This window comes from Strix uralensis, chromosome 2, assembly GCF_047716275.1.
Source record: "Strix uralensis isolate ZFMK-TIS-50842 chromosome 2, bStrUra1, whole genome shotgun sequence".
NCBI classification, from domain to species: Eukaryota; Metazoa; Chordata; class Aves; order Strigiformes; family Strigidae; genus Strix; species Strix uralensis.
In genome coordinates, this window is record NC_133973.1 from 136613184 (window position 1) to 136624643 (window position 11460).

The window sequence follows — 11460 nt, forward strand, 5'->3', positions numbered from 1 at the left end:
TAGGTTCTTCTATGTTGAGCTGCATATGTAGAAATAAATTTATCAGTACACAATTTTGCATCTTTTCATTAGATTTAAATGCATTACTCTTGCATTTTCCTAGTGTTGAACAGACTTTTGATATCCAAACGAATGTATTTTTTTCTGCGGGTAATATATACATGATGTGGCGGAGATAAGAGAATCCCTGAAACTTGAGTTGGAACAGAAGGATGCTGTGTAGAATAGAAGTAGGTCTCTAAGTTATCTGCAGTAAAGCAGAAGCTGTAACTTCAGATTTGTATGGGAATAGCAAAATGTATTGATGAACGAAAACGTCTGAGGAGCTGCTAACCTGGCAGTTTGAGTGTATCACATCAAGACAGGCTAAGATGAAAATGGCAGGTTGCCTGGAGAGATAACAGGACAAAAGTAATTCCTTAGCACTTGGAGCAGCTCCTCTTTCATGCAGTGGGGAGCTGCAACAAATCAAATCTGTAAATGAATGCTCTCCTAACCTACCCGCTGACTGTGGATGATGTTTTTGTGCTCTCGGGCTACCCGGGTAGCCCATTTCCGAGCCTCCTTGTTGAGGCTGTGCTCTTCAGTCGTTCCAGTTTCTGATTCCAGTTGTCGACTCTGGAACAGAAAACAACAAGAGAACGAGTTATGACATAGATCCAGGGCTACCTCTGTAGATATGATGATATTTAGTTATAGGATAACTTTATATTACATTTATCAGCCTGGGATCTGGTTTCATACAAACCAAGAAATTCGATTACACAAAGTCAACTCTCTTCCTTATGACCTTTGTGATGGTACCATGTTGTGGAAAGCCAACTATGAAACCAAAGCAAAGTTCACAAGAATTCACAACACAACTGTCTCGGGAAAATCAGCGTGACACTGAATACCAAACACAGTTCTATTTCAATGAAAGACATTCATGAGGAATAAAACTGAAGTACTGTTTCACCCATACACTGTATCAAAGACACGAAGAATAACTAGCCAAGGAAGTCACCTAATTTCTAAGGTAAACATGCATTACAGGAAGCAAAGAAGAAAGGTTGTGATCCAATGGGCCATTTGGGCTCATTCTTTGTTATTTGTGATAATGCCATCAAATATTTTAGAAGAGCACAGCAATTTCTGTCCAAACAAAAATTTGTCTGCAAACCAACTCAAATATCAAATCAATTTTTGATAGTTTCATCTTATGCCTGTTTTTATTGCGTCAATAATAAAAAATTCTCCCCCTCAAGAAATGCCAACTAAAGCAAGATGAAGCAGTTCTCTACTGTCTACAGATTGTACAGAACCCATGTGAAACTCTGAAGACAGAGACTTCCCAGCATTTAATTACTGAAATCAGTCCCAATCTTTCTATGATTTCTATTACTACACTACCCAGTGCATTTACATATACGTCTCAGTGTTTAGGATGTAAATCAGTCTCCATCTTTCCACTGAAGTAGGTTTCTTGATATTCATTCTATATTTGTGGGTATTCTGTACACATTTACCACACCTATACTACATAAGGATAATTATTAATAGTGATTCTGGAGAGAGTCCAACAACGGGCCATGAAGACTGGAGAATCTCTCCTATGAGCAGAGCTGAGAGAGCTGGGACAGCTCAGCTTGGAAAAGAGAAGGCTCAGGGGATCTCACCAATGTGTATCAATGCCCGAAGGGAGGGTGCCAAGAGGACGGAGCCAGGCTCTTCTCAGCCGTGCCCAGGGACAGGTCCAGAAGCAACGGGCACAAACAGACACATGGGAAGGTCCCTCTGAACATCAGGAAACACTTTTCACTGTGCGGGTGACCGAGCACCAGCACAGGTTGCCCAGAGAGGTTGCAGAGTCTCCATCGTTGGAGAAATTCAAAAGCCACCTGGGCACGGTCTTGGGCAACTGGCTCTGGACCAGATGACCTCCAGAGGTCCCTTCCAACCTCAATCATTATGTGATTCTGTGATTATTATTTTTTTTCTGAGCCAGTCTCATACTCTTCCCATCAGTAAAGTTAGCTGTGAGATGTTATATTCACCCCACCCTCCCGGGGTGTGCTCCTGGCGCAATAGAACAGATTCTTACAACATACATTTCAGTGGTTTCTCCAATTTCAGTTAATCAATACTCTGAAAGGGATCCTCAAGAACAAAGCCTTTTCCTGGAGGACTCGCTGACTCATGCACATCTCCCTACTGAGACAGTCACTGCAGCCCAGAGCCACCCTGCATTCCTTTTTATCCCAAGTCCTCTTCAGGCTGATATAATCTTGCCCAACCTTTGAGATTGACCAAAAAAATCCTGTTATAAATTAACACTCAAGAAGAGTATGTTTAGTGCTGTTCAAAACAAACAGAGGTTGCGTATGCACGTGTGAAAGAAATGACCGTTTCATTAATTTCTCACTCTCACTCTCTATGGTTCAAAAGACAGGATTTCTCTTCATCAGGTGTAGCGTGAAACCAGAGAAGATCCCACAAGTATGAAAAAGTTGTTTAGGAAGGAGAAATTCAAGATTAATTAGCAGGAAAAGGGTAAGAAAGCAGAAAGACAAGGAATTATTTTCAGGCTAGCTAAGAAGCCTGCAGCTGATGCAGAAGAAGAGATGGTGTTATCAGGTATTTTAGCAGGCAAAGTGGTAAGAGTTGTGTCAAGGAAGGAAAACAATTTTAATAGCAGCATTTGGTATAGACTGGAGTCAAATCAAGAGATAACAGGAAGCAAACCAAAGTGATATTGAAAGCAAGATTTTTATGCCTTTAGATTAAACTGCCCTCATGGGAGAGGCAATAATACTAACTTATGCTAACATCCTATCAAAGGATTTAATTGAAAATGAGGCAAAAATTGGTTCAGCTTGTTATTTTGTTCAGCTAAGCTCCTTTTCATCAAAATTGAATCTGGCATTTATTCTTAGTCATCCTCTTATTACAAGAGAGTTGGGGGTAGCGGATTCAAGGGGTTGTGAAAGAGATGATTGTGGTAGAGGCAAGGGAGGGAAAGCAAGACAACGCCTACATACACACACAAACACACACACTCCCACCATAGGGCTCTGAAATATATCTAATGCATACAATTAATAGACATTAAAAGAGGGGTGGAGGGGAGGTAGCATCCGTGTGTTGCTCACAGTGAGCAAAAAAACCCCCAAGAGGCTTTTACAATCCGGTAAAAATTGTCAAGATATTTTAGCTCAAAGCCAGAAAGGAGTATTTCCATGAAGTTCACCCCCTGGAGCGGGACAGAGCCACAAGGGCCGTGTCAATCGTATTTTCAAAGTAAAAGGAACTGTTAGACAAGATGTAGAGCAGCCCAGAAGAGGAGGAGGTAAGTTATAAGCACGTGGTTGGCTCTGGCACAAAGAGGCAGGAAGGCAAAGCTGCCTACCAAGCAAAGAACAAACAGGTGAAGCTCTCTTCACCCATCCCCTCAATTTAAATATTAAGTTGGCTTTTGCCCGCTTATATATGATCACGTTTCTTCATTGCTGTTTGACCTCCTTAATTACCTAAGTTAAGCTACTGCACTAGGTCATTGCAAAATGTAAAGAGAACAAACACATGGATTTGTTTAGGCACATCCAATCCTTAAAATAACATTTGACCTCAGTTTTTTCCAGCTTCTTCCAGCTGAGTCTTAACAGCTGCAAACCTGAGCGGAATCGTTTGACATTGCCTCTCCCCTATAAAACATCTCATAATGAATTTTCAGTGTTCCCATTGGTCTTGCTCCTACTCAGCATCTCATTTTCATTAAGAAAGAATACTGACTTCTATTTAGTCTCTTGATAACCTTCTGCATTATCCCAAGTGTGCTTCTGGTTTTTAATCTATTTATCAAAAGCACTTGACCGAAAAATGAATGCAAACTTTGTGGCTGCTCCTAAGGGCATACTAAAAGAGAAATGATTTGTTATTGGATCAGAGTGGTTATATTAGTTATTCATAAAGCAGTATTGTATTGAAGCAGATCTCACCCTTGCTTAAAGGTCTAAAAATAAACAACATAAAAATGGGGTAATAAAAAGAGTTGGGGAGAAACCTAGAGCTGTGATCTGTGTTGATACCAAAAATATAAACAAAAGCAGGAGACAAGATCTAGAGGCAAAATTTAGTCTCCTGGGGAAGAAGCTGGAAACAGGGACTCCTGTGCTGGACAAGACCAGAGACAGCGGTGGAAACACACAGTCTGAATACTTGGCCGAGAAGACAGCGCAAGGAGAAAGGTTTCAAACCCATCAGGACTTGGAATGCTTCCGGAACAAATGGAGCTGGTATGGCATGGAGGGACTTCACCTGGTCTGTAAAAGACCAAGCTGCTGGCACTTAAGAAGACCGTGAAGAAACTCATAAGTAGAAGAGCAGTAGTAAGCTGGAATGGAAGAGTACATGCTTCAGGAGGACCTCAAGGATGACCTGAGAAGTCTGTATCCTCAGGTAAAGATAAACAGGCTAGAGGGGTACATCAGGTAGGAAACGAAAAACCAACTGCCACTTAGGTAGCTATGAAGAAGGAGCTAAACCAGAGATTTATCTGCTATAGACATAAAAATCAAAATTGTAAGGAAGAAGGTGGGGCAACTGAAGTGTCTGGTCTTAACCTGATTTACTAAATTAAGCACATGCTTAAATGTTTTTAGGACTGGAACTCGGTGGTGGTAAGATGTCCAGTGACTCAATTTAACCTCTTCCAAAAAAGAGGGAAACCAAAACCACTCACCATGGCCAAGGAATGAAGGAAGAGCCAAAAAACCTGAGCTAAACATAGATGGACATTCTGCTGTTCTCTCAGGGTTTAGATTACAGTGAAAGCAGTGTTTAGTGCTAAAAATTCAATCACACAACCAACAGAAAGTACTAGACGACTCCAACCAGCTAAAGAGCTTACAGGCTAGCAATGTTGGTTCTTAAATTAACAAATGCATTTGGTCGGTAGACACATGTCGCTTCTCCATTTTTGTCTGAAATGTTGTTGCAGGTGCAGAAGTTCCCTTATGACAGGGACAAACACACAGCTTGCATTCTCTTATGTATGCAGTTATATCTGGATGCAGATGGCACATGCACAGTTTTTGGAGCAAAAAAAAAAAAAAGTTGGCTCCTTATTTTTGTAGCTGAAGACTAAAAAAGTTCACTTCAAAGGAAAAAAGTAGTAAACATTTATTGCATGCAAATCACCAACACAAAACACACCTAAAAATCATAGCCTTTTCTTTTAAAGAGGTGAAAATAAGACGTTACCATGCCAATGTTGAAAAGCAAGCTCAACCTCATGATCAACACTTCTCAGGAGGAGGAAGGAATATGCATGACATTTTTCACACAACTCAAGAGCTAAACACAGCAGTTATAAGAAAATCGTGAGTCAAGTTTGGTGCTCGTTTTAATTGAGCTAATTTAATTTTAGTTTCGCCAAGAGTGAGCTAGGACTGACTTGCATTTCAGTAAATTTTCAACGTTACAAACAGGACACCCCCCGATCTTTAAAAATAAAGGTTATTTGCATACAGCGTTGGGTTTTTTTCTACTCAAAAGAATAAAAAAAGTACCTACATCCACTATTAATAAGTCACATAAACCTCTGTACATATGTTTCGATAAAACTAAAACCAAACCAACCTACTACTGCTGCTTTATATAACCACATTCTGCTTTTTAATCTAATAAATTAACATCTCACAGTGGTGAGTGCTGGGCGCTGCAGAAGGGTAAGGAACATCCTATCAGGGGATAGAGAAAATAATTACATTTAAACTCGTCACAGGAAAGATGGTTCTGGGATATCTGAAGAGAGAAAGGGGATCCTGGGACTTTTTGACAACATCTGGGCTGAAAAATAGTCCCACCATGATTGCATGTTTTTTACTAAAGAATTTTTCTATAGAAAAATATTTAAATCCCAACAAATAGTGAAGCTATTGTCTGACATCTGGTGTAACTGAAACTCTCCTTACTAAAAGTACCCATGAAAGGGGCAGTTGTACAGCCATATGTATGAAATAATTTATCCGTTGGTTTTTAGGGGGCTGTTTATTTTTAATTCCAGTTCAATAATTATTTTGGGGGGGTCACTGACCATTAGCTAGAAATCTCCTCTGAAACACACTATGTACACAGACTGTTGCAGCAGCTGATCGGGTTGTTGTAAAGGCTGTAGATCTGGTTTTTCCCATCTCTGTTCTGGGGGTTTTTTGGGGTTGGGTTTTTTTGTTTTTGTTTTTTTTTTTTTGGAAAGACTAGAATCTTAAAAGTACTGTTTTTTGTTATATGTCAGTGATTAATACAGCTTTGTTGTTCCTAGCGCCTGATGGTTTTGTATTAAGCACTTTTGTTATATAGCAGAGATTAAAAGCCACAAATATTGTTTTAAATTTTAATCTTATTTATTTTTAAGTTTTTAATCTTCACACTGAAATTCATTTTGAAATTAGTGCAGTATATTTTTGTTAGTGTACCTCCAATTCTCACCCTCATAATTATTCTCATTTGCCACAGCTATCACAGCAGCTGCATTCACATCCAACTTTTCCAAAAATTTATCGTACATTCTATTACAACTAGAAATATAGAAAAATTGCTCTCATTAGGTAACCAAAGGAAAAAAAGAGTAACTTTTGAATCAACTCTGACACAGAGAAATTGATTTCAAATGCAATATAAACAAAGATCTATTTCTTAAGTGGCCACTTCTTTCAAGTATTACTTCTGCTCTCTAGTCTCACTGTTAGAAATTATTCAGAGCTTTGCTTAAACAGTGTTTCCCATTTGTAAAAAGAAGAATACTAACAGCGTGCTCTCTAAATTAAAATAAAATCAACTAGGTAGTGAGCCAATTTCAGCTCATACTTTAAGGAAATCAGAAACGATGTTAACATGCAACCCAAGATAAGAGAGCCAGTAACTCTAAGGTGTGGCCTTTCCCTTTTCTTTAAACTAAACTTTCAATATCAACCTCAAATATGAGTATTATATCTCAGACCTTTTTTTAACCATGACTGGGGTGGGAGGAATTAAGTAAAATTGGTTTTAGTCACGTCAGCCATGCACAAGACGTGTCAAGTTATATAGGGGATGTACAGCTTTGCCAGGCTCCCACTTGCATCTCCTGAACATTTCTTTACCTGAATGGCTGTATTTCTCCTCAGCCATAATTCCTAATATTTTATACATTGATAAAATTAAATCATAACTTTTTTTTCTTATATTCAGCTTCAAAAAAGTTATAGTTAAAACCAGTCACTTTGTTCTGGTATCAAGAGCACAGACTGCTGGAAATACAGAAAAAGTAGTGCATTCTCTGAACTTGTTAGTTTGGGCTTACTTAGGTGAGGGATTATTTTTTACTAGCAGTTTATATTTCATGAACTTTTTTGTACTTGAATATTTCTATCAAACAAAAATGTTTACATTCAATAATTACAAAAAAGAATGTTATTTAGAAAACAAAGGTATTTTAAAATATTTAAACATATTTAATACTAAACAAGTCTTAAATATATTTTAAATATTTAAATAAATTCAGTAGTAAATGCTGAAATGTGTAAATACCTCTGCATGCATGCAGAAACCTGGTAAAAGAAAGTCTTACAAAGCAGAGCCCTCGACTGAGTCCTGATTCCCATTTTTGGGAATTTCTGTTTACTTTCAAATCCCTGAGCACTTGCAGAATTGAGAACACGTGCCTTGCCACAAGCAAGAATGATGTCCTTTTTTTAAGTATATCTTATATAACTTATATATTACAGCTTAATATAAGCTCCTCAAGATATTCTTCCGCAATAGTGAAGTGAAATTCATCTTTATTCTCACAATCTATCCACAGAACTTGTACCTCCAAGTAACAAGGGGTGAAACTGCAAAACTTTCCACTGATCTGAGATGATGTTTTTCTGCAAATTACACTGAGAAAAATATTTTTTCTTCATGTCGATAAGCTGTCATACAAATCAGATTTGGCTCTATTTTTTACTTGCGTGCTCAAAGAAAACGACAGTATCAGTAATATAAGGGGAAACTATAGTCACAGGCGACATGTAGATAAAAAACAGGAAAAAGACCTCAAAAGTTTAGTGTCAGCTTTTTGTTGCCATTATCCTCTCGCATTATGGACATGCTCTTTGTCAGCTGGCTCATTTTCTCACATGATAACACGCAGTTCAAGGAAAAAGAATCTTTTCCAAACAGGAAACAGAGAAAAGCTGGCTAATTTCCTTTATATTTTGTCCTGTTCTTATGGCTAGAGCTTATCTGTGAAGCATGGGGACAGTATGTTTTCAACACGATAGATTTCTGCGGACTTAATAAATATCACTTGCCTCATGGGAGGATGTTTGATGATTAAACTGTCACTACACTGAATACAGCGTGTGTAAGGCCAGCATGTGCTCACTGGCTTTTCTTGTTAGGCTAAAGGTATTTCAGAAGACTCTCCATCTTGCTGTTCATAAAGGCCCAATCCATTTTGGGAATTTATTAATGATTTCTTACTGAATACTTTTAAAACAAACCATTTCCTTAAGGGGAAATGGTTTGTTTTAAAAAATGTTAAAAACTTCCTTTTTTAAATTATGAATTTATGTTAGTCAAAATTAATGGAGACACTGAAACAATCTAAATAATTCAGTAACATGAACAAATGTATGATGTTAAGATCAAAACAATTTTTTAGATAATGGAAAATAGTAGTGGGCTTCTCTTTGTGGACACTCAAGAGTCTACGTTTCAGCCAGTGTTAGTGGAATGTTGGGGAAACAAAAAATCCTGAAAAACTGATGGAAAACCATTTCATACCTACCTTTCTTAGGAACAGTCTCTTTTGGAGGCTCTGACTGTGCATGTTGAGAGTATTTTGAAAGGACATTGAGCTGAGGGTTTTGTACCTGACTCAAGGATTGCATGGCAATCCATTCTGTGTTACTCCTTGGCAACAGCTCTACCCTCAAAACAAAATTTTAAGATGGACCACGTAAAACTAGAATTTACAACAGCATTCACAGCTTTCCATGTAGGTGAGTTCCACATCCAGATTGCTGATAACATTCTTGCCTACAATACTCAAAATTTCATTCCAGTGATACTTAAATGCTCCAAACTTTGACCCCAGTTACAGTGGATCGGGTATTTAGTCTGAAGAGAGGCCATAATTTGTTCTTGGAAAAGGTTAATATTAAACATTTGATTAGATGTATTAATCACTCTACTTAGATTTCTGCCAGTGTTAGTCTTTGGTGTGAAAATTATCATGCATAACCCACAAAAACTAAAAGCCAACTGATAATCTCTGCAGATCATCTACAAAGAGAGTATGTGGCAAAAGAATGCTTGATAATGGTTCTTCAAATAAATGTCATTCGCTTCATTAGAAAACATACAGTTTCTGACAAACTCAAAAGCCTGAGCAAAAGGTCTCATTCTCTTGTGCTCACTGATTAAAAATGGTGAATGTGTAACCTGCAATTGCCCAGGTAGGATCCTGTTAGCTGAGCATAATTATATGGATCATAAAGAAGCCTGCATAATTTATTTATTTTGTGAGAATTAGTTACAGCGTAAGCAGCTAGAAGCTCAAAAAAATGCAGTGCAATGAAGAAATGCAGTCATTCTACAGCCCATGTGGGTTAGGCAAGTAAAGAAGTCACTGCATCTGAGGTCCCGAGACAGCTTTAGACATGAACAACCCATTCGCTGCCTTCTGAAAAGCTCCTGGAGTTGAGCAGTACAGGCAGCGCACATGTACACTGTCAGACCACACAAGTGCCATGTCAAAGAATCATGTAATTTTTCATGTTGAAGAGTTTAATAAGAGTGAATTACAGTTCCATTTTACATGGGGATAGCCCTCTGGAAAAAGAACAAAATTAAATTAGTAATAGGACTGCATTTCATCAGTGCATACTAATAGCCTCCAGTTGTTATACAAGCTTCCCCATCCACATTAGAGAAGTAACCAATTATACACATCACTATCTTGAGCTGTGAAATTTTAATTCATGCCCCCAAAAGATTAGAATATCAATTACAAATGCTGTGCAAGTGCAAAAGATAAGTGTGAAGCTGATCCCCACAAATAACACAGTTAAATTGCTTTTTCCTTCTTCAACTTAAGTTCTTATTGCAGAAAAAGCTGTGCTTTTTTTCATTTTATATATATATTATGCATTCTGTTGCCACCTCTACATGAGGGTAAATTCAGCATCCCGAGTCACATGCATAGCGATAAGGACACAAATGCCAAAGGCTGATTGTAAATACTACAATATACCTCTGCTATAGTCATTCTCATAGCACTGACAGGTGAGGGCTCAATATCCACCAGCTGAACTGCATTAAAACTCTAGATGCAGAGATTGCACAAGGATGAAAACACACAGCAGCAAAGGTTAGAAAGGCAGGGCAAAGACAGAAAGATTCTGCTCAATGTATTAAGATCAACCTAAATCTTTATGGAAATAACTGACTCTATACAAAGGAGCTGGAAGAAAAATCAAAATCACAGTTTGTTAAAATGGAAAGACAAAGGAAACTGTGTTACAGATGTTAGTATGTCTGGAAAAATCACTCTTGCATATCTATTAACACGGTTCTTGAATTTAATCACCCGAACTGGAAATCAAGACATTTCTGTCCAAGTCAGTTTACTTATGAATTCAAGCAATAAAAAGCTGCACAAGGTTAACTTTTTTAAAGATCTAGACTTACTTTAAACTGCTATTTCTTAAAATAACATTAGTAACGTCGGTGGGACATCAACAACCTACTTCTATTAAAGTGCTGTTTGGAAATGTATTTACACACCATGATTTACTCAATTTCAATATCATTAAAGACTGCTTTGGAAGCAACACACACACCAAAATAATATTTTCTGAGATGAGTTCGAAATGCAGTGTTTTAACAGTACTCTTTTTAAATCAAGAACAACTTCTTCTACGTATCTATAGGTATTCCTCAAGTAGTTTAGAGGTATATGGACACTTTATTTGGCTTAGCATCACACAACCCAGTATTAGTGAATATTACCAGAACCTCGCTGGCGTGATGAAAAGCTAACAAAATGTAGTAAAGAATTACGCTGAAAGCAGAGAAACACAGGCCTGCTCTAGTCACAATCTGGAAGCAAAAAAAAAAGATTCAGCTCTTCTGTGGATGACGCTGAGCCTGTTTGATGCTTTTGTTACGATTACCCACCTACTGCAAGCAGAGCTGGTGGAATCAGGCCACTTTCCCTTTCTTTTCCAAAAATATAGCACGAAGTTAAACCAGACTGGGATACCAGTGAATGCTATTCTCTTACCCATTTATAATAACATTCTTAAAAATAGAGCGAGAACAAATGAATCGAGGAATTCAGCGGGGTTCTTACAGTGTCACTGTCACTTGGTTGGAACTGGAAAGGCTGCGGTTTGTGAAACACAGAGTTCTCCTGTAAAAACAGCTGTAGATTGTAATCCCGCACCACCT

The 11460-nt window shown here is 37.9% G+C and overlaps 1 protein-coding gene across 2 annotated transcripts in view; it reads right to left on the bottom strand.

The window, feature by feature from the left end:
* The window catches only part of FCHSD2 (FCH and double SH3 domains 2), a 167235-nt gene that overhangs the window by 28789 nt on the left and 126986 nt on the right, over positions 1 to 11460 (bottom strand). The window contains exons 10-12 of one of the 2 annotated variants that reach the window (XM_074860531.1): positions 11363 to 11458; positions 10262 to 10333; positions 502 to 618 (exon numbers count right to left, since the gene is read on the bottom strand). In XM_074860531.1, the coding sequence (XP_074716632.1) occupies positions 502 to 618; positions 10262 to 10333; positions 11363 to 11458 (285 nt within the window). The remainder of the gene's footprint in view (positions 1 to 501; positions 619 to 10261; positions 10334 to 11362; positions 11459 to 11460) is intronic. The other variant, XM_074860533.1, reaches the window with a different exon arrangement.